Source organism: Nomascus leucogenys, unplaced genomic scaffold (genome assembly GCF_006542625.1).
Source record: "Nomascus leucogenys isolate Asia unplaced genomic scaffold, Asia_NLE_v1 Super-Scaffold_285, whole genome shotgun sequence".
NCBI classification, from domain to species: domain Eukaryota; kingdom Metazoa; phylum Chordata; class Mammalia; order Primates; family Hylobatidae; genus Nomascus; species Nomascus leucogenys.
This window is the reverse complement of record NW_022095770.1, coordinates 2,923,557-2,944,479: the sequence shown is the minus strand read 5'-3', so window position 1 is coordinate 2,944,479 and position 20,923 is coordinate 2,923,557. Positions and strand designations below refer to the sequence as shown.

Sequence of the window (20,923 nt, the reverse complement as noted above, 5' to 3'; positions counted from 1 at the left end):
TTGAGGGAGTAGTGTCTGTGGGAAGAGGACGTGGTTTCCATCTTTAAGTCATTTTGGGGCAGTGCCTTCTTCCTCCTCCTCCTCTCTGGATTTGGGGCACAGCCAGGGATTGGGCCTCCCAGGGTTGATTGGAGGCCACTCAACCTTTGGCTGTCAGAAATAGAGGTGCTCCCCTCCCCATTTTGACTTCTGGGTTGCTGGAAACCTCAACCAGCCCACAGACCAAGGGCCTTCTATGGGCAGGAGTCTTAAAGGACAGTTCTTCCTGTGTGGCCTCGGGCAGGTCACCCAAGCTCTCTCCAACTCTGTTTCTTCCTCCTTAAAGTAAGACTTCTGGCTGGGCATGGTGGCTCACACCTATAATCCCAGCTACTCTGGAGGCTGAGGCAGGAGAATCACTTGAACACGGAGGTGGAGGTTGTAGTGAGCCGAGATCGCGCCATTGCACTCCAGCCCGGGTAACAGGGCAAGACTTGGACTCAAAAAAAAAAAAAAAAAAAAAAGGCTGGGCACGGTGGCTCATGCCTGTAATCCAAGCACTTTGGGAGGCCGAGGTGGGAGGATTGGTTGAGCTCAGGAGTTCGAGACCAACCTTGGCAACATAGCGAAAACCCATCTCTACAGAATATACAAAAATTAGCTGGGCGTGCTGGTGCACACCTGTAATCCCAGCTACTTGGGGGGCTAAGGCATGAGAATTGCTTGAATCTGGGAGGTGGAGGCTGCAGTGGGCTGAGATCACACCACTGCACTCTAGCCTGGGTGACAGAACGAGACTCTGTCTCAAATAAATAAATAAAAATAAAAATAAAAGCAACACTTCTAATCTCTCTTTGGCTGGGCGAGTTGCTGTTAGGCCATGGTCGCCCGCTTCCTGCTGAGGCCCTTCGTGAGTTTCACATGCCCAGCAAGGCTGTGATAGTGAGGGGCATGGTAGAGCTGGGCACTTCTTGGGGGATGGTGCCACTCTGTACTGGGAGCCAGTGTCCACTTGGCACTGGGCCTCATGATTTCCTGTTTGTTGTCCCCTCCAGATGGGGTTGGGGACAGGAGGGGGCCCTGCCTGGCACAAGTGGGGGCCAGTTTGGCCCGCACCTGCTGAGGGCTTACTAAACGCAAAGCCCTGAGGAGCTGAGGGAGGGATAAGTCTGAGCAGGATGGGGCCCCAGGCCTGCAGACCGCTGCCACTGGAGGCCCCCCAGCCCCAGCTGCGGGCCAGAGCCTTCCTTGTTTCCCACTTCTCCCACTGCCCCAGGACACTGTGTTCTGCTCTGACCTGCCCCATGACCTTGCTGTTGCCCAGAACGGGCCTCTTGCCCTAGCTTCTCCTCTCCAGCTCCGGAAATCCTATCTATCCTTCAAGGAACATCTTGAATGCCGCCTCTTCCCAGAAATCTTCACAGATGTTCCCCCTTCCTTGCCACGCTCTGCCTCCCTACTTAGAATGCCTGTGGGTCCTTATTTATTTTTTAACAACACTCATCTCGCTACCATGAAGTTGCTTCTCCCCTGTTCCTGCCGTGAGCTGTAACCATTTGGGACATCTTTTCCTGACCACAAGGTCTTTGATGGCAGGGACCGAGTCTCAGGTCCCTTAGCGCCTTGCAGCTATGAGTGCAGAGCCTTGCTCCATCATTTGAAAGATCCCGAGGGCATGGAAGCACTCTGTCCTCTTCCCCATTAGTCTCATCCACTGTCAAGATTTGCATACCTGCCCCCAGACCCCAGCATTCCATCTGCAGCCCTGACTGCACTTCAGGGCCCCACATCCACCTGCCCAGCAGCCCAGTGAACTTCTCTGCTTTGCAGTCTCAGGAACTTCACTGATGCATAAGCCACACACAAGTCTCTTTGCTACCTCTTTTCCCATACCCCTTATCCCGCCCCCGCTGCCCCACGTTATTTGTACCTTTAAAATATCTATTGAATCCACCTTCCTCTGTCCATCAGCACTTCCAGTTTCCTAGGCCAAGCCACCCTTGTCTGCTGCCTGTACTGCTGCAGTAGCTTTTACCTGGTCTCTCTTGCCCTCCTATAATCCATTCTTCACACAACTGCTGGAAAGATCTTTTTACACTGTAAATCTGATCTTTCCTTTGCTTAGAACCTTTCTATGGCTTTTCCTTGCATTTAGGATAAAATCCAAAAGCCTTATTGAGGCCTATAAGCCCCCCTGTCTGGCCTGAGCCCACCTCTCCAGCCTGGTCTTGTGTACCTTTTCCTTTTGAATTTTGTGCTCCATCATTCTAGCCTTCTGCCAGTTCCTTCAATGAACTCACCAACTTCTATAACCCCAGGGCCTTTGCACAGACTCGCCCTTTAACTGGAACTACACTCCTTTCTACTCTCTGCCTGATTAACTTATAAACTTTCTCTTATGGTGGGTCTGTTTTATTTGAGTTCCTCCCTAATTTAGTTCAACCTAAATTAGGTACCTATGTTAATTCTTCAGAGCATAATACCATTTATCTCAGTTTGCAATTGTGTGTGTATATAGTGATTATTTGCTTAATGGCTGTTGCTCCCTAAGGTCTATAAGGGCAGGTTCCCCAGGGTGTCCACATAGAAGGTGCTCAGAAAAATACCTTGAATCGGCCTAGCTTGGTAAGAACATGGGCTTTGGCAGCAGGAAGTTCAAATACCTGCTCTACTCCTTATTATTAGTAATGTGATCTTGGACAACCCACATAGCCTTGCTGAGACCTGTTTTATTTGTAAAACATCTCTTGGAGTTGCTGTGAGGATAAAATGACAACATATATAACGAGCCAGGCTTCTTCTAGAAGAATATCCTTGGGTAGCATGTACATTTCCATCCTTCCTTTTAGAGAGTGGGGTAATAGGATACCCCCTCCTCCAGGGATATCCCCTCTTTCTAGGGACCTACCCAAGCTAGGCCTTTCTTCCAGTGAAACGTGCATCCCGAGGGCTTCTAGGATGAAGTAGTCAACTAGAAGGCACCAGCTCCTCCTTTTATCTCTCCAGAGCTGGACAGTGCACCAGGGGCCAATACTGGTTCCCCAGCGGGGAGACACCTTGGGCGGGGCTTTGCTCGCCGGAAGCACGCAGAGCGTGGGGAGGAGAGCCCCCTCTGCCTGTGTTTGTGCCAACAGCACCCGCGCTGCCGCGTCGGGTTCCGGCGGCCGCAGTCACACATGATGTCACAGACAATGACACAAGCCGGTGTCTCATTCCGACACAGCGCCCGAGCTGCACAATGTCACACCCGGGTGCCAAACACTTGGCCCCGCGCGCCCCGGCCCTACGCCTCCTGCCGCCGCTCTCCGCGTCTCCGGGGGAGGTGGCCCGGTTCGGCCGGGCAGGGGGCTGGCGGGCGAGCCCCGCGGGCGGGCTGGCGAGCGGGTGATGTCACGGGCAGCGGTGGGTGGGTCACTCGGAGGTGAGGCGCCGCCAGGCGAGTTCAGCGAGAGTTCAGCCGCATTGCATTAGGCAAATGAGGCCCGGTCTGGGTGGGGATGTGTGTTAAGGGGAGGACACCGGGACCACCCCCCTCTTCCCCGCCCCACCACCTCCTCCACCATGGCTTCGCTCGGCCAGGGACTGACCAAACCTTGGGGGAGCCTGGGAGCCGGAACTGGGACAAGGGAAGACGCCCGCCCCTCTTCCGTCCTTGTCCCCTCACAGCCCCCTCCTCTCCCTGTACTCGGCCTCCCTCTGTATTCTGCGTACTCCTCCTCTGGAGCCTTTCCCCCTTCCTTCTCCTCTCCTCTCCTCCCCCTTCCCAGGCTGCCCCCACTTGCCTGTCCACATGCCGCCTCTCCCTCTCGGTTCCCTGCGTTTCTCCGGCTGCAGCCGGACCCGCCGGGAATGGGTTAAGCCAGGGGCGGTGCCTGGACGGGGCGGGGCGGTGGAAAGGGGGTGGTACCTGGAGGGGAGGGGGCGCGCAGAGCTGGGGTGGGGGGGCCGTGGCACGCACCACCGGAGACCGAGCGAGTCGCCGGTTGCCCCTGGCCTGGCGTAGGCGGAACCGCGCGGGATCTCCACCCCCACCCGGAATCCTCGCCACGGAGAATCCCTGGAGAAGTCCCGGATCCCCGGCGGGGAGGAGGAAGTGCTCGTTGACCCCCCGCCCCGCGCTGATCCCGCCCCCGACCTGCGGACTTGGGGAGCCGCGATACTCTGCCTCGGACGCCACGAGACTCTAGACGGGAGTCCCCTCGAGGTGAAGCTGCTGAGTTCCCGGGCCCCGCCAGGCTTCCCTGGGAGAGCCGACGGACCTCCGCTTCCAGCACACACAACTTCCCTGCTTTTCACCGGGACTGGCGGAGCGGCCGGCCGACTTAGACGCGGGGACTTCAGGGCAGGGGGCGCCCCCCTGCCCGGGTCACCAGTCGGGGCGAGGGGACGTCTCCTCGCCTCCAGCTGCTCTGCTCGGATGGCGCCGCCGGCTGAGTGACGGGGGCGGCGCGCAGGACTTCCCAGCTCGGACCTCTTGCCTTCGAGGGGAAAGATGTACGAGAGTGTAGAAGTGGGGGGTCCCACCCCTAACCCCTTCCTAGTGGTGGATTTTTATAACCAGAACCGGGCCTGTTTGCTCCCAGAGAAGGGGCTTCCCGCCCCGGGTCCGTACTCTACCCCGCTCCGGACTCCGCTTTGGAATGGCTCAAACCACTGTACGTACCTGCCTCTCAGTCTGCTGTTGTAGAGGGTGGGAGTGGGCGGTAGGGCTTCCACTACTGGTCGGGGGTGAGAGTCCCGGGGTGTAGTGGAGGTCCTGTCTCTACCTTTCACTTAACCCGTTGCCCTTGCTGGACAATTGAACCCTCCCCGCCGCACCCTCCCCCCAGTAACCCTGAGTGCAATTTCTGTTAGATTAGGGCTGAGGAACTTTGAGGGTTCCTTCTTTCAAGAAACATTCCTTCATCTCTTGTTTCACTTCTTCCAGGAGAAATGAAGCCCAAGCCCCTTGCCCCCAGTTTATATCTTCTTGCCTGGAATCCAACAGCTTCACAGCAGGCTGGAGGGTGGGGTAAAGGTCCTGTCTGTGTGGGTTTGTCTGCTCCCGGGGGGAAGGCCCCCCCAGATCCCACTTGCCAAAGCCCGAGGGAGAGCCCCTTCCTGTGCGACAGCTGCTGCCCCCAGCCCTTGCTCTTGCGTCATTAGAGTGGGTGTCAGGGGAGCACTCAGTGTCTTTGGTATCGACAGTGGGGTGTGGCAGAAAGGGGCAACTTCCTCAGACACCCGTCTGCCATCCTAACCTTCCATCTTGGCAAGGGGCACTGGGTCCTTGTGGGGGTGTTGTCCTGGCCCCAGACACTTGGCTGTCATCTTTGAGGCTTTCATCCCCAGGAGTGGAGGGGAGAAGCTGCTCTGGTGAGAAGAATCCCTCTCCCCCTAATCCTAATCCGGTTTGTTCTCTGGGGAATGAGTTTGTTTTTGTGGGTCTGGGGCTGCTCTGGAAATGAGGACTGCATCCCTTCCCAGCTCCGCCACCGAGTCCTTTTGTTACCCTGACTTCACTTGGGGATAGGGCCAGGTCCTGGGCTGTCCCTTCCTAAGAGGGTCACTGATGAGAATCCTAGCATCCTGGCAGCCTGGTCACCTTCTTTCCTTGTTGCCTCCTGCCTGGGTGCAAGCTCCTCTGGGAGGAAGGGCTCTGTGCACACTCAGGAGCTCGGAGCACCAGGGTGTACACCTGGGCATTTTCCTACGCAGCTGTGAGGCAGTGTACACTGGGTGGGCGGGAGCAGGCGCAAGGGGGTTATTGTTAGATGGCTCAGGTTTCTTCCCCTCCCCTGGGCTTTGGATTCTTTGCTGGAGGGGAAGCTCTTCCCTGGAGGATCTCCCACCTTCCCGGACCTGCTGCTTCCCTCCTGCCTGCCAGGGAGGAGGGGCGGAGTGGGTCTCGGGGGGGGGGGCCCTGGCAGATTGGAGAAGGTTGAAGGGCAAAGGACTTACCCCACCCCTCTTGCTGGGAGAAGAGAGACCTGAGATGGACAGACAGCCCACCTCTACCCTCCCAGAGCCACTTCTATCCCAGCTTTTCCTATTTTCCTGCCCCCTCGACCTTTTCCTCCAGGGCCGAATCTGCTGTGTGGCTGTAGACACAAGAGGGAAGGTATCACCATTGACTTTGGAAGAGAGAGTGAGAGGATGACTCTAGGACCCTTTTTCTCATTCTCCCAGTGCTGGAGCAAGACCCCCCTCTCCTAGGGGGATAGTTGGAGCAGGGCTGCCAGAGTCACCCCTTCCACTGCCTTGGCCACCCTCTCCAGAGGGCTGGAGAGAAGCTGGGATCTGAGACCTTGGTTTCCAGCCCCTGTCTCTTCTTAGCCCATGGGGACAGCTCAGCTCTTCCTGGCCCAGAACTGGAGAGGGAGGAGGATCACAGAGGGTAGGACAGGCAGTGTATTGGTGAGTCCTTCCCCTAAACCACTGGACATGGGGAAGTGGAGACCTGTTCTGGGGTGGGGTAGTAGACCTACAGGCCTGGGCTCCCAGTTCCCGTAGTCTGAGTGTGAGTGTGCATATAAGTGAGTGAGGTGTCGGTGGACTCGGGTCCTGAGGCTGTGAGGTTGGGAGTGATGGGGGTCTGGGGGCTTGCCTTGAGGCACAGGAAGGACCCGGAGTCTGAGGGTGGCAACTAGACTCAGTCTAGAATATGTGGGGCCAATGCCACCACCTTGGAAGGGACCTCTTGGGTGTGTGGAAGTCCGCTGGTGACTGGAGCCGCCTCCAGCCCCCTGTTGGGGAATTCTCCACTCTCTCCTTCACTGCCACTGAAGGTGGGAAGAGCAGGTTGGCTGTGGGAGGACGTGGCCTCCTGGGTTCTGCAGGGCCCTAAGGACCTTGCCTCCCTCCCCAGAGCCCTCATTTCGGTGCATTAGAGGACAAGGGGGGGTGCACAGGATGTGGCTCCCCATCTGTCTCCCACCAATCTCCGCCACTCACACCTCCGCCCGCTCCCAGACGTCCAAGAATGTGAAGCACGTGGATGCCCGTAGTTGGGGGAGGGGGAGATGCTTATCAGGCGGCCGCGGGGCTAGGGGCCTTCTTCCGCTGCCGCGGTACACCCAGAGCTACCCCCGCCTCTCCCCGCGAGGAGGAAGGGCGGTACAGAGGGCCCTACGCCCCCTCCCCAACCGTCCCCAGGGGCTGCGAGGGGAGCTGCGGAGGAGCGGGCGCCAGCTGGATTGGGAGGGGAGCCGCTGGCCGGGGGCCCGGCTGATTTCCTGCTGATCTCCTCCAGGAAACCGGCCCCTTGTGCGAGCCTGCGAACGGCTCGGGGGCGTGGGGAATCCGGAGTGGAGCGCTCTGCGCCGCCCGCCCTACCAGGATGGGGAGCGAGGGAGGGGCACCCTGGCAGCGTCGGCGGGAGGGGACGCCTGGCTTCCTGGGTCAGCTCCAGTCCTCTGTTGGGCGCTGGAACTTTGAGCTGAGAAGGTGTGGTCCTTCTCTAGCCTGAGTCCTTCTGCAGGAAGAGGAGAGATTGGTGGGCAGGGCCTCTGGGGACGGAGGTTAGCAGGGAGGGGCCAGGCCCGGGCAATCCCTCCCCCGTTGGTGTCCCTCCCCCCTCCACCTGTGTGTGCAGGGAGTTATGGCCGTGCCCTAACTCTTGCAGAGGCTGTGAGGATTCCAGAGTTCCCCACACCTCCGCCTTGGTCCTTGTATCTCACCTCCTTGGACTGCTGGCTGGAGGCCTGGGGAGGTGGGGCCTCGAGCTCTGGGTTCAAAGGGCAGAGCAGGTAAACCTCAGAGCTGGGTTACCTGGGTGACAGGTGGGGATGTGCTGGAGGTAGGGGGCAGGCTATGTTACAGCCTCCAAGGCAGTCAAACTGCCGTTGGGTGGGCTGAAAGGAGGCCTTGCCCAGCCTAAACTGTAGTCCTCGCCTCTGGTCATCTCTACCATTCTGCCAAAAAATAATCTTAAAAAGCACGTTCTCTCAGTTCCGTAAACACCCTCTGTTGGACTTTGCTTTAGCTCCATGTTTTTATGGCTCTTTGCCCTCTAGTTTGTCCCAGGCCTTAGAGCTGTTTACCCCTCATCCTGGTATCCCCCATGACTCCCCATACCCTAGCTCCCCTCGTGACATCCCACTCTGTACCCCAAAGCTCCCTCAGTCCTTTCTCCCTCTCCAGTCTGGTTCATTTTAGAAGTGGGGCCTTGGGAGAGGCAGGGCCCAGGGCAAACGGTGGATTAGGAGGGGTGGGGAGGTCAGTGCCTTCTTCCTCTGCTTGTCGGAATGCTGACCAAGATTCTAGGCCATGGTCCCCCCCAACCCTCCACATACCCCCTTGCCCTTGATCTCCCCTCCCCCCACCAGTCTGGATTGTCTATTGTTACTGCTTTTACGTCTTGGAAAAAGTTAGCACAACAAAGGGCTCCTTTGTGGCTCACCCCCTCTGCCTCCTGGCCTCACCCAGGCCCCCCAACCCCACCCCCGCCCAGCAGCTGTTCTCAGGCCTCTCAGCCTGTCTGATTTGCTTGTCTGGCCTGGGGAGAATGAGGTGGGAGAAAACCAGGCCAGGGCAGTTGGTGTTGGAGTGAGGAGCAGACGGCGGGGGGAGGTCAGGAGAGAATCTGCTGGGCTGGGGACGGTGTGGGCATCAACTGTCCCGTTGCTGCAGGCTGGTCTCGGGGCAGGGAAGGGGATGGGGGGCGATAGCAGTGCTGGTCAGCCAGGCTGGCCAGGGAAGTGGTGCCCAGGCACTACTAAGAGCCAGGAAAGCCCTGCCAAGGTTGTTGGCCTAGTTCCCTGTCATCAGCCGCCTAGCAGCCCCCACTGTGTCTGCAGGTAAGGGGGGAGGGTAGTGGCACATAGTCAGCCCCTGGTGTTCCCATGCTTCCTTCCTCTGTGCCCCAATTTTAGGGCCATGTGATTTGGGGCTATGTGACTCATGTCTTCTGTAAGGTGCTTGGGCCAGGAGCTGTGGGCACCTTTAAATGCCAGCCAGTCTCATGTGCCGGAGTTTGGGGTAGGGCTAGGTAGGATTGTGGAATATGGGAGGAGGCAGGGATCTGTCTACTTAGGGAGGCATCCTCATCCATCCTTGGCCCTGGACAAGAGAACTTGAACGTGGTAGGGGCCTCAGGACGATGCTGGGTGGCCCCTTGGGAATCTGGGATTGCCTTGGTCATGGTTCTTATCTTGCACCCAACACCCTTAGCTGCCCAGGCTTTGGACATGGATAGCCCCTACCCAACCTAGCCCTGTTCTGCCTACAGTGATGGGCATGGAGCCAGACACTGGGGAGGATTTGGCCAGTGAGGGCTGCCCCTGCTGTCTGGGTCACCCCTCCTGGCTGCCCTCTTGGAGCTGAATAACAGAAGGGGAGGGGGTAGTAACCCGGACATAGTATTGAGGCCAGACAGACAGAGCATTGATGGGAACAGACCCCCTTTGTCATGCCATCTCTCTCCAGATGGGGGATACCCAGAATGATGGGCTTTTGGGGCCCCGGGGACTCTTCTCCCTGTATTCAGGGTGTCTCCCTGCCTATCTCAGGGAGACACCTCCTACTCTGCCCAGCATTTGTGACTCTTCTTTTCACCCCCTGCCTTGGGTCCCTGGCCCTGGGATTGTTTGGGTGGAGGAGGGGCTGTGGCTGCTGGCAGAATGGGGTGGAGGGGGGAGCGGAAGCAGAGGGGGCGGGGGAGTGGCCGGCTTTGAATATCCTGTTGACCCCAGTTTCCTCTGCCCCCAGCTTATGTCCTCTTCAAGCCTTAACTCCTTCCTACCTCGGGGGAGAACGGGGCCAGGCCGCCCAGGGGCAAGAGCTTTAGAATCAGGGTGACCCCCACCCCTACTCCCCAAGCACAGTCACGGCACACATACAAATGTGATGGTTTATCTTTGTATCTTTGTGATTTTGAAGGTGGGGGTCCTAGGAGTCCGGAGGAGTGATGGGGCGCTGGAGGCTTCATTGGCAGCCTCCTTCCCCGAGTCTGGCTGGGGAGTCCCAGTTTTCTTAAGACTTGAATCCTGCCAGCAGTGGTGAGGCTGGGAGAGGCTCTTTAGGAGGGACGGTGAGGCAGGGTGGAGCTTGGTACTAAGGATGGCGACCTAGGTCTCTAACTGCCCCTCCCCTCTTCTCTCTCTAGCCATTGAGACCCAGAGCAGCAGTTCTGAAGAGATAGTGCCCAGCCCTCCCTCGCCGCCCCCTCTACCCCGCATCTACAAGCCTTGCTTTGTCTGTCAGGACAAGTCCTCAGGCTACCACTATGGGGTCAGCGCCTGTGAGGGCTGCAAGGTGAGTTGAAGGGGTCATTGGGAAGGACAGCTTGATGAGGTCAATGGGATATCCCCACTTCCGTGTCCTGGGAGTGTGCAGTTGGGGGGTGTCCCTGAAGTTGCTGCTCTTCTTTCTCTGTGGAAGTTGGCAGCAAGCAGGGACACCTACCACAGGTCCCCCATAGGTCCTCCCCCATAAATGTACAGGGCTCCCTCAAACCAGAGGTCCCCTCCTGCCTCAGCTCCTTTCCCTGTCTCCATCCTCCAGCTGGCAGGGCGTACGCCTGCTCTGCCACCGCTGCCCAGGTTGCCATGGTGAGCTGGCTGCCAACTGGCTCTTGGCTGGGGACCCAGGAGGCCTCCCCTGGCGGCCCTGCCTGAACCTCACCACGGCAGCCTGGCAGGAGGCAGTTAGGAGCAGGCACCCTGCCTTAGCTTCCCCTTCAGGTGCCCGGGCTGTGGGCTCCCCAGTGTCTGGCTGGATTTCCCCACCCTCATGTTAGGTGCCAGGGTGCAGGTATACCCGGTCCTTAGCAGCCCTGCGCCCGGCTTCTCCTCCTTTCCCCAGGGCCCGAGCCTCTGTGTGTGTTTCTTCCTCCAGAGGTTGGGGCTCAGAATCTGCACAGCTTTGGGCCTTGCAGCCCTGGGCTGCTCTTCAGCCTGGAGTAGCTATCCCCAGGTGCGGGACGGAGGTCAAGGGCAAAGCACAAGGCCCCAGGCTGTGTGTGTCTGCGTGTCCCGTCTGGTTGTTCCTGGTCTGTTCTACATCAGTCCGCCTGTCCCTCTGGTCAGCCTGTATGTGGAGTCCCTGGGCAGCCTGGGTCTGTGTCTGTGATGGGTCAGCGCGCACCTGTCTTGGTGAACTCGTCTTTCTGCCTTGCTCCTGAGTGCATGTGTGTGTTCGCCTCCATTTCTCTGGCCAGTCCGTGTATCTGCCTCCTGGCCTCTTCGGGCTTGTCTTCTTTTCCTGTGTTCTGAGTTCAGGGGTGTGGGTTCCAGATCCCTGGCTGTTTCCCAGTTAGCCCCATGTCTTCCTATTTCTGACTCACCAGCAGCCCTGAGGTCTTTTCCCTGGAAGGGAGGAGTCAGGTGTGTGCTGTGGGTTGGGGGAAGACTCCTGCCCATCCTGCAGCGTTGAGGCAGGTACTGGGATTCTCCTGAGGAGGATCCTTTTAGGTGAATCATTCTCCCCAGCTTTTCTGGCCTGCTCAGGTAGGTGATGGGCAAACGCTTGGGGGCAGCAGCTGGCCTGGCCCTCTTCCCCAGACTGAGACTGTAGCCAGGCCCTGCTCCCACTGTGGGTGTGGACAACCTGACTCCCTCCCCTCCATACCCAGGGCTTCTTCCGCCGCAGCATCCAGAAGAACATGGTGTACACGTGTCACCGGGACAAGAACTGCATCATCAACAAGGTGACCCGGAACCGCTGCCAGTACTGCCGACTGCAGAAGTGCTTCGAAGTGGGCATGTCCAAGGAGTGTGAGTGCCATAGGGCAGGGGCCGAGTCCTGCGTGAGCTGGGGTCTCAGATGCTCCTAAAGACCAAGGGAGCAGGGCTCTGTGGATGTTTGTGCACATGCATGAACACGCATGCCATGGTGTGCGGGCTCACGGTTGAGGATGGTTTGTGTGTAGCTGCAAGGACCTGTTTGCGAGTCTGGCTGGCTGTGTGTCCACGGGCAGGTCTGTGCTCCGGGACCGTGTATGTGTAACCGTTCCTGTTTCTGCACGTCTGGCTGTGTGTGCTTGCGTATGTGTGCATGTGTACTTGCTCCAGGATGGCTTTCTTCCAGGCCTTGCTTGGCTTTGGGGTGGGGCTCAGAGGCATAGTCAGTCCCTTGTGATTGTGAGTCTTAGGGGAGGGGTTTGAATTCTGAGGGGTGCTTCGCTGGACTTATGTGTGTATTGGGGGGCGGGTGGAAGGGCTGGCACAAGGATCCAAAAGCCATTGTCTAGTTAAGCCTGAGATCCAGAGTTGGAAGAAAGAATTGGGACTTCTCAGATCCCAGAGGAAACGGGGTTTCCACTTTGGGCTCAGCTGAGGCCTGATGGAGGGAGGGAGGGAAAGGCTGGACAGGGAGACCCTCTTGTGTTGAATCATGGGTGTTGCCGTGGCGACCGGTGATTGATGATGTCAGAGATAAATGACGCTGACAGACGCCTCCTTGTCTGCGTGGCCGTTGCCATGGAGCCTGAGCCTTGGGGGATGGGATGGGGGAGGGGGCTGCAGGACCCCCTAGCCCTTTGTGGGGAGGGTAGTGGGGAGAGGGCATGGGTGAGATGGTTCTGACTGTTGCATGAAGAGCCCCAGACAGGAATGGAGGGGACTGGAGTGTCCTGCCACAGGAGGCTGGGGGTGCCTTGTCCTGAGCCCAGGAAATGGTGGGTCCTGCTGCAAGAGTGGGTGACAACTCAAGACCCACAAGCCTGGAACCCTTTGCTTAAGGGCTGTCACCTCCTCCTCTCTCTGTTTGGGCCACCTTCTGCTCTTTTCATGGCAGAAGGACCAGGGAGGGGACCCCCTCTCCCTCCCACCGCCAACTCCCCTTCTCCCTCCCACCACTAACTCCCCCTCTCCCGGCTGCTCTGTGCCCCGGAGCTGAGCAGCTGCCATTTCAATAGAATTAAAGCTTCCGAATGATAAACGTCTTGTCACAGCTGCAATTTTCTCTTCCCAAATTATCCCCCCACTCTCCCTCTCCCTCTCCCTTCTCTCCCCTGCACTTTATTGAATTTGCAGAATCGACATGAGTGATCTCCAAATTATGCCAGCTACCCCCACCTCGCTACCCCCTCCCTGAGCCCCTCCCCCACCCTCCCTTCCTCCCGCGTCAGCAGCCACCACCACCAGCCCTGTGAGTGATTGTGTGTCTGGATAATCGGCTGGTAACGACCCCATCGCTTCTTTAAAGCCGAGTGGTGTGTGCGGCTCAGCGCCCCTGGTGATTTGTCAGCTCCCCAGCTAATGGGCCAAGAGATTCTCCCCGCCGGGCCCCCCACTCTTAGGCTGGGGAGCCCTACTCCCCACTTGCCCCAGGAGCTGCTCAGAGCCAGTCGCAAGGGACCCCCAGGGAGACTGCAGCTGGGAGGGCTGGGTGAGTGGAGGCGGGAGAAGGACCTTCCTGGGGAAAGAGGAGGCAGAGCACCTAGGAGGGAGGTGCCCGTTGCCTGGAGTGTGAGCTGTAGTAGACGCGTGGGGACAGCACGCGGCTGGCTGTGGGGTGTGTGTGCAGGGCCACAGCTGTGCTTCTGGGGCTTCTGGGGCAGAACTTGATGTGTGGGTTGGGTGGGCATGGAGGGCTGGAGTGCATAGCAATGCCTTGCCTGCCCGTGAACGCGTGCTGTGTGCGCGTGCTTACAAGCCTGGGTGACCTCCTCAGCAGCTGGCAGCTCTCTGTCAGGCTGGGGGTGGACGAGGCCCTGAGCAGCCTGCAGCTGCCCTCTAACTCCCTCTGCCCTCCACAGCTGTGAGAAACGACCGAAACAAGAAGAAGAAGGAGGTGCCCAAGCCCGAGTGCTCTGAGAGCTACACGCTGACGCCGGAGGTGGGGGAGCTCATTGAGAAGGTGCGCAAAGCGCACCAGGAAACCTTCCCTGCCCTCTGCCAGCTGGGCAAATACACTACGGTATGGCTTTCCCCCAGCCTGCAGGGTGGGATGTGCCCAGGGCCACAGGGCCAGGATGGGCCCCTCTCAGGCACCCCTTCTTGTGCCAGGCATTTCCTCCTCCCCCCTGGCTGGATCTCTTCGTCCTTCCCTTCCCCTCTCTTCTCCCTCCCCCTGCTGCCTCTTCCCAAGGAGCTCCCAGGAAGTGAAGGCCGGGTAGAGGGCAGGCCTGTGGGGGCTGGAGCCAGGCTCAGAAGGGGTGCCATGGAGAAGAAGGCCCTCACTCTCCCTCCTCCCCCAGAACAACAGCTCAGAACAACGTGTCTCTCTGGACATTGACCTCTGGGACAAGTTCAGTGAACTCTCCACCAAGTGCATCATCAAGACTGTGGAGTTCGCCAAGCAGCTGCCCGGCTTCACCACCCTCACCATCGCCGACCAGATCACCCTCCTCAAGGCTGCCTGCCTGGACATCCTGGTGAGGGTCTGCACCCTGCCCCCCATGCACTGCCCCTGTGTCCTGGGTAGATGTCCTTCCAGCCAGACAGCCACCCTCCTAAATGTCTGTCTGCAATCAACCTGTCCAAATGCCCACCGCCCAAATGTCTGTCCTTCCTCTCCCTATATGTCCACCTGTCCACTCGTCTCCCTGTCCACTCAGCCACCTAGCAGCCAGATGTGCAGGAGCTCACCTGTTCACCCATACACATATCCAGCCACCCAGCCATCCATCCATTTAGCCAGTAATAAAGATTCACATAGGAGCCAGGTGCAGTGGCTCATACCTGTAATCCCAGCACTTTGGGAGACCGAGCGAGGCAGGAGGATCACTTGAGGCTGGAAGTTCAAGACCACCCTGGGCAACATAGTGAGACCTTATTTCTGCAAAAAATTAAAAAGATTCACCTAGGATCCTCTGGCTAGTGTTCGAGCTGGGTGTCAGGAACCCAGCGGTGAATGCACCACCATCCCCTCTCTTGAAAACCTTCCATGTGAGGCAAGAGATAAGTCAACAGAGGTTGCAAAACTGTGATCAATGCTTCCTGGAGATTGGGGGAGGGCTTGTGACTGCTTGGGCCTGAAGGATGATGTCTCAGAGGAGGTGACATCTAGGGGTTTGTAGAGGGGGAGGTGAGAAGGTAGCCCTAACTCAGGAGCAGGAAGTGAAAGACTTGCTGCTGTGAGGCCGTGATGAGCTCAGGGGACTGCCGGGCACTCGGTGAGCCCGAGGGTAGACTGGGCTGGAGGCTGGATGCAGGGGGTGGGGGCAGGAAGAGGTGGTGGGAACTGCCAAAGCCTAGGCTGGAGGGAGCACTCTCCTTCCTGCTGTCCCTGACAAGGGCTCCGTCCACCTGTTCCCTCTTGGTCACCCCCAGGGTGGGGAAGCTGGGATTTGATGAGGCTGTCATTTCCTTTTATTTTTTTCTTTTTTGAGACGGAGTTTCACTCTTGTCACCCAGGCTGGAGTGCAGTAGTATGATCTTGGCTTACTGCTTACTGCAGCCTGCAACTGCTGCCTCCCGGGTTCAAGCCATTCTCCTGCCTCAGCCTCCTGAGTAGCTGGGATTACAGGCACCCACCACCACACCCGGCTAATTTTTGTATTTTTGTAGAGATTGGGTTTCACCATGTTGGCCAGACCAGTCTCGAACTCCTGACCTCAGGTGATCCTCCCGCATGAGCCAGCAGACTGTCATTTCTCCATGGGCGCCTCTGAATGTTGAGGCGGATGATGGGTGGGAGGTTTAGATTGTGTTGCCTGCAGGGCTCCCATCCCCACGCCGTGGATGCAGGAGGCTCGGTCTGGGTTCCTGCAACATAGTTCAAGCCAATACACATTTACTGAGCGCCTGTTGTGTGCCTCATCCTGGGAGCTGTAGGCAGCAGCCCAGTGTTCCTTAGCTCCTAGAAATTCTAGGTCCCCTCTACATTCTCTGCATGCAGGCAGGATGACCTGGACCTGCACTGTCCAGTACAGTAGCTGCTCACCACATGTGACTATTTAAATTTAAATTAATTAAAATTAAACTCAATTCAGTTCCTCAGTTGCATTAGCCACATTTCAAGTACTCAATAGACGCATGTGGCTGGTGGCTGAGGTATTGGATGGTGCAGACGTAGAACCTTTCCATCATTGTAGAAAATTCTATCAGACAGCATTGCTGTGGCCGTCTGCCAGGTGGTCCTCCAGGAGTGCTGGTGCCGAGTGCTCAGAGTGGGTTCGGGTTCAGTCCCTGAACCCATGCATCCTCTGCACCCAGATCCTGCGGATCTGCACGCGGTACACACCCGAGCAGGACACCATGACCTTCTCGGACGGGCTGACCCTGAACCGGACCCAGATGCACAACGCTGGCTTCGGCCCCCTCACCGACCTGGTCTTTGCCTTCGCCAACCAGCTGCTGCCCCTGGAGATGGATGATGCGGAGACCGGGCTGCTCAGCGCCATCTGTCTCATCTGTGGAGGTGGGCAGGGGGCCTGGGTCTGGGGGCTGGGCTGGGACGGGAGTGCAGCCCCAGAGTCTCTTCCAGGGAGCTCTTTCAGGCCACCTCTGTCAGGCCTCTCTAGAGGGCAGGGTCTGGTCTGCAACTACACAGCAAGGGGGCCGTGTGGGGCCTGGACTTCTGTTCCCGATTTCCGGGCAACACCCCTTCTAGGGAGGTTTAAGAGTGAGGGTTTGAAGGTCGGACCAACCAGGGTCACCTCCTGGCCGATGCATGACCCTGAGCAGGTTGCTGAACTTCTCTGGGCCTCCGTTTCTGTACAGTGGGGGCAGTAACGGTCTCTAGCTCATGAGGTTGATGGGAGGATTACGGTGGTAACAGATACTGTGCAGGTGCCCAGAGCGAGCTCCAGTGCTTGTTAGTTGCTATTTTATTGTTGTGATTTCTGCCATTTCATCTGGTTTCCAGAATAACAGGTGGGAGTGGGAGCCTACCTAGGAACGCTCTCCCTGCTTGGGGATGACACTGCCCATTTGGGGTCCCATCCCACGAACTGGGCTCAGGGAGGGTTTCGGGCACCCCCTCACCCTCAGCCCCCATTGTTCCCTTTTAAGGGCCTCTATCCCCTGCAGCAGCAGAGACCCCATGCCTTGCCCTGTGTGGGGAGGTGCCTGCGAGCTGCCCTCCTCCATGGCCTGGGCAGGCACGCCCCCTGGTGGCCGAGGCTGGGGATGCAGCTGTGTTTCCAGCTGCTCAGGGGGTGGCTCTGCTTCCTCAGACCGCCAGGACCTGGAGCAGCCGGACCGGGTGGACATGCTGCAGGAGCCGCTGCTGGAGGCGCTAAAGGTCTATGTGCGGAAGCGGAGGCCCAGCCGCCCCCACATGTTCCCCAAGATGCTAATGAAGATCACTGACCTGCGAAGCATCAGTGCCAAGGGTGAGGCTCTCAGACCTGGAGGGGTGCCGGCCCCCGACACCTGGCCCAGGCCCCCACATCCAAGCCAGCACCCCGTGTCTTTGTGCCAGGACAATACGATACCTGTCCCCATCTGTGGCTAGGCCGAGGTTCCCTAGTGACTCCACTTTGCTGAGGTGGCCTGCCTGTGTCACCTTTGTGTGGTAGTTCAGATTGTGGCTCTGGAACTAGACATGTGGGTGTGTGTCCTTGCGTGGGTCACTTAACAGCTCTGAGCTGCAGTTTCCCTTCTGAGGGGCGAGGATAACATTAGTGTTTACAGAGGAGTCAGGATAATTCCTAGCGCACAGCATAGAGGAAGGAAGGGCTTGGTGTCAAGCCCAGGCCGGCAGTCTGGCCCTGGAGCCAGAGTTCAGGACCACTTTGCCCCATTGCCACCAGCCTCTGGACTTGGGGGCTTAAGAGAGCTGGCTCGTGTCAAAGAACTGAATCCCAAGAAAGATGCTAATATCAGTAGTATTGATCTTCCCACCTCGAGCCAGGCTCGCTGGGGCTGGGGGTGGGAGGGCTGGCCCAGCGTGCTGACCTCTGCCCCCTCCTTTCCTGCAGGGGCTGAGCGGGTGATCACGCTGAAGATGGAGATCCCGGGCTCCATGCCGCCTCTCATCCAGGAAATGCTGGAGAACTCAGAGGGCCTGGACACTCTGAGTGGACAGCCGGGGGGTGGGGGGCGGGACGGGGGTGGCCTGGCCCCCCCGCCAGGCAGCTGTAGCCCCAGCCTCAGCCCCAGCTCCAACAGAAGCAGCCCGGCCACCCACTCCCCGTGACTGCCCACGCCACATGGACACAGCCCTCGCCCTCTGCCCCGGCTTTTCTCTGCCTTTCTACCGACCATGTGACCCCGCACCAGCCCTGCCCCCACCTGTCCTCCCGGGCAGTACTGGGGACCTTCCCTGGGGGACGGGGAGGGAGGAGGCAGCGACTCCTTGGACAGAGGCCTGGGCCCTCAGTGGACTGCCTGCTCCCACAGCCTGGGCTGACGTCAGAGGCCGAGGCCGGGAACTGAGTGAGGCCCCTGGTCCTGGGTCTCAGGATGGGTCCTGGGGGCCTCGTGTTCATCAAGACACCCCTCTGCCCAGCTCACCACATCTTCATCACCAGCAAACGCCAGGACTTGGCTCCCCCATCCTCAGAACTCACAAGCCATTGCTCCCCAGTTGGGGAACCTCAACCTCCCCCCTGCCTTGGTTGGTGACAGAGGGGGTGGGACAGGGGTGGGGGGTTCCCCCTGTACATACCCTGCCGTACCAACTCCAGGTATTAATTCTCGCTGGTTTTGTTTTTATTTTAATTTTTTTTGTTTTGATTTTTTTTAAATAAGAATTTTCATTTTAAGCACATTTATACTGAAGGAATTTGTGCTGTGTATTGGGGGGAGCTGGATCCAGAGCTGGAGGGGGTGGGTCCGGGGGAGGGAGTGGCTCGGAAGGGGCCCCCACTCTCCTTTCATGTCCCTGTGCCCCCCAGTTCTCCTCAGCCTTTTCCTCCTCAGTTTTCTCTTTAAAACTGTGAAGTACTAACTTTCCAAGGCCTGCCTTCCCCTCCCTCGCACTGGAGAAGCCGCCAGCCCCTTTCTCCCTCTGCCTGACCACTGGGTGTGGACAGTGTGGGGCAGCCCTGAAAGGACAGGCTCCTGGCCTTGGCACTTGCCTGCACCCACCATGAACCATGGAGCAGGGGCAGAGCAGGGGCCCCGGGACACAGAGTTTTCCCAGACCCGGCTCCTCGGCAGAGCTACCTCCCATCAGGGCCCACATCATCTAGGCTCCCCAGCCCCCACTGTGAAGGGGCTGGCCAGGGGCTCGAGCTGCCCCCACCCCCGGCCTCAGCCACCAGCACCCCCATAGGGCCCCCAGACACCACACACATGCGCGTGCACACGCACACACACACACACACACACACTGGACAGTAGATGGGCCGACACACACTTGGCCCGAGTTCCTCCATTTCCCTGGCCTGCCCCCCAACCCCAACCTGTCCCACTCCCGTGCCCCCTCCTTACCCCGCAGGACGGGCCTACAGGGGGGTCTCCCCTCACCCCTGCACCCCCAGCTGGGGGAGCTGGCTCTGCCCTGACCTCCTTCACCAGGGTTTGGGGCCCCTTCCCCTGGAGCCCGTGGGTGCACCTGTTACTGTTGGGCTTTCCACTGAGATCTACTGGATAAAGAATAAAGTTCTATTTATTCTACACGTGCCTCCAGCCTCGCTGCCTCCACCCCCTCCTCTTGGCGTTTGGGCTGGGGGCTTGGGATGGGTTTTGTCATGTGCTCTGGGCCTGTGATGGTCAGGAATGAGCACTGGGGCCAAGGGGCTGGCCAGGGCACCCTTCCAAGCTGCCTTCTGAGGCTTACCTTGTGCTGGGGTCTTTGGAGATGCTGAGAAGGAGAAAGTCCTGCCCCTTGGGAAGCCCTCAGTCTGGGGATCCACACTGCCCATGTCAAAGAGCCGAAGTCTGGGAGTGGGAGTGGGAGAGGAGAGGAGGAAAGCTGCCCCCACCTTCAGGGAACTCCCAGTCTGAGGGAGGAAGCCGGACCCACCCCTAGACATTTCTGGTCCTTGGGAAGCCAGAGGCTGGGTCCAGCCTTCACCATCACAGCAGGAATGACAGATGGCACAGGAGCTGGGGTCAGGGACTCATAGAAACCTATCAAGAGGCTGGGCGCAGTGGCTCACGCCTGTAATTCCAGCACTTTGGGAGGCCGAGGTGGGCGGATCACTTGAGGTCAGGAGATCAAAACCAGCCTGGCCAACATGGTGAAACCCCGTCTCTACTAAAAATACAAAAAAATTAGCTGGGCACGGTGGCGGGCGCCTGTAATCCCAGCTGTTAGGGAGGCTGAGGCAAGAGAATCGCTTGAACCTGGGAGCCGGAGCTTGCAGTGAGCCGAGATTGCACCATTGCACTCCAGCCTGGGCGACAGAGCAGGACTCCGCCTCAAAAAAGAAAGAAAGAAAAAGAAGGAAGGAAAGAAAGAAGGAGAAAGGAAAGGGAAAGGAAAGGAAGAAAGAAAGAAGAGAAAGAAAGAAAGAAAGAAAGAGAAAGAAAGAAAGAGAGAAAGAAGGAAGAAACTTAACAAGGACACAGGATTGGGATGGAAGCTTGGGAGCCCAGCCCTCTGCCTCCAAGTGGTGTGGGGGCTTAGCGGGGAGGGAGTAAGGCAAAGGGTTCCTTCTGCTAGAGGCTGCCTGCCATTTCTACGTTAACCACCAGGTGGCGACAGCGCCTTGCTTGACTCACCGGCCGCCCTAGGCTGGAGGCAACCGTGGGGACCCAGGCGCTTTTCCTCCAGTAAATATTTTCTAGCATCTTTACGAGTCTGAAATGAAATCTAACAAACTGCACCTGTACACGTGATTTCACAGATCAATATGTTGTCACAACCGTATTATAAAGGATAAATTCAGGGGCAGTGCTATGTGTTTCAATACATTAATGCTTGCCCCTCTTTTGAATGAATACATTTGGATTTAAAAGAAGAAGGTTGGAAGCCATTCTGTACAAGAAGCCCAGGAACATTAAAGAGCATGGGTGGATGTTGGAATAAAAATCGGCATGTTTGATCGATAATAAAACTATGCAAAAAAAAAGCCCAAACAAAACCCTTAATGGGTTTTTTTTTTTTTTTTTGAGACGGAGTCTCGCTCTGTCGCCCAGGCTGGAGTGCAATGGCGCGATCTCGGCTCACTGCAAGCTCCGCCTCC

At 58.0% G+C, this 20,923-nt stretch overlaps 1 protein-coding gene across 6 annotated transcripts in view; it reads left to right on the top strand.

Moving 5' to 3' along the window:
• The window catches only part of RARA (retinoic acid receptor alpha), a 48,573-nt gene extending 29,164 nt beyond the window's left edge, over nt 1-19,409 (top strand). For 2 of the 6 annotated variants that reach the window (XM_030808314.1, XM_030808316.1), the window contains exons 3-9: nt 10,064-10,212; nt 11,531-11,672; nt 13,658-13,818; nt 14,099-14,275; nt 16,059-16,263; nt 17,021-17,179; nt 17,768-19,409. In XM_030808314.1, the coding sequence (XP_030664174.1) occupies nt 10,064-10,212; nt 11,531-11,672; nt 13,658-13,818; nt 14,099-14,275; nt 16,059-16,263; nt 17,021-17,179; nt 17,768-17,985 (1,211 nt within the window). In that variant the 3' untranslated portion in view covers nt 17,986-19,409. Of the gene's footprint in view, nt 1-2,660; nt 3,382-3,932; nt 4,635-10,063; nt 10,213-11,530; nt 11,673-13,657; nt 13,819-14,098; nt 14,276-16,058; nt 16,264-17,020; nt 17,180-17,767 lie in introns of those variants that run through there. The other 4 variants (XM_030808320.1, XM_030808317.1, XM_030808319.1 and 1 more) reach the window with 4 other exon arrangements.
• The last annotated feature ends 1,514 nt before the right edge of the window (nt 19,410-20,923 follow it).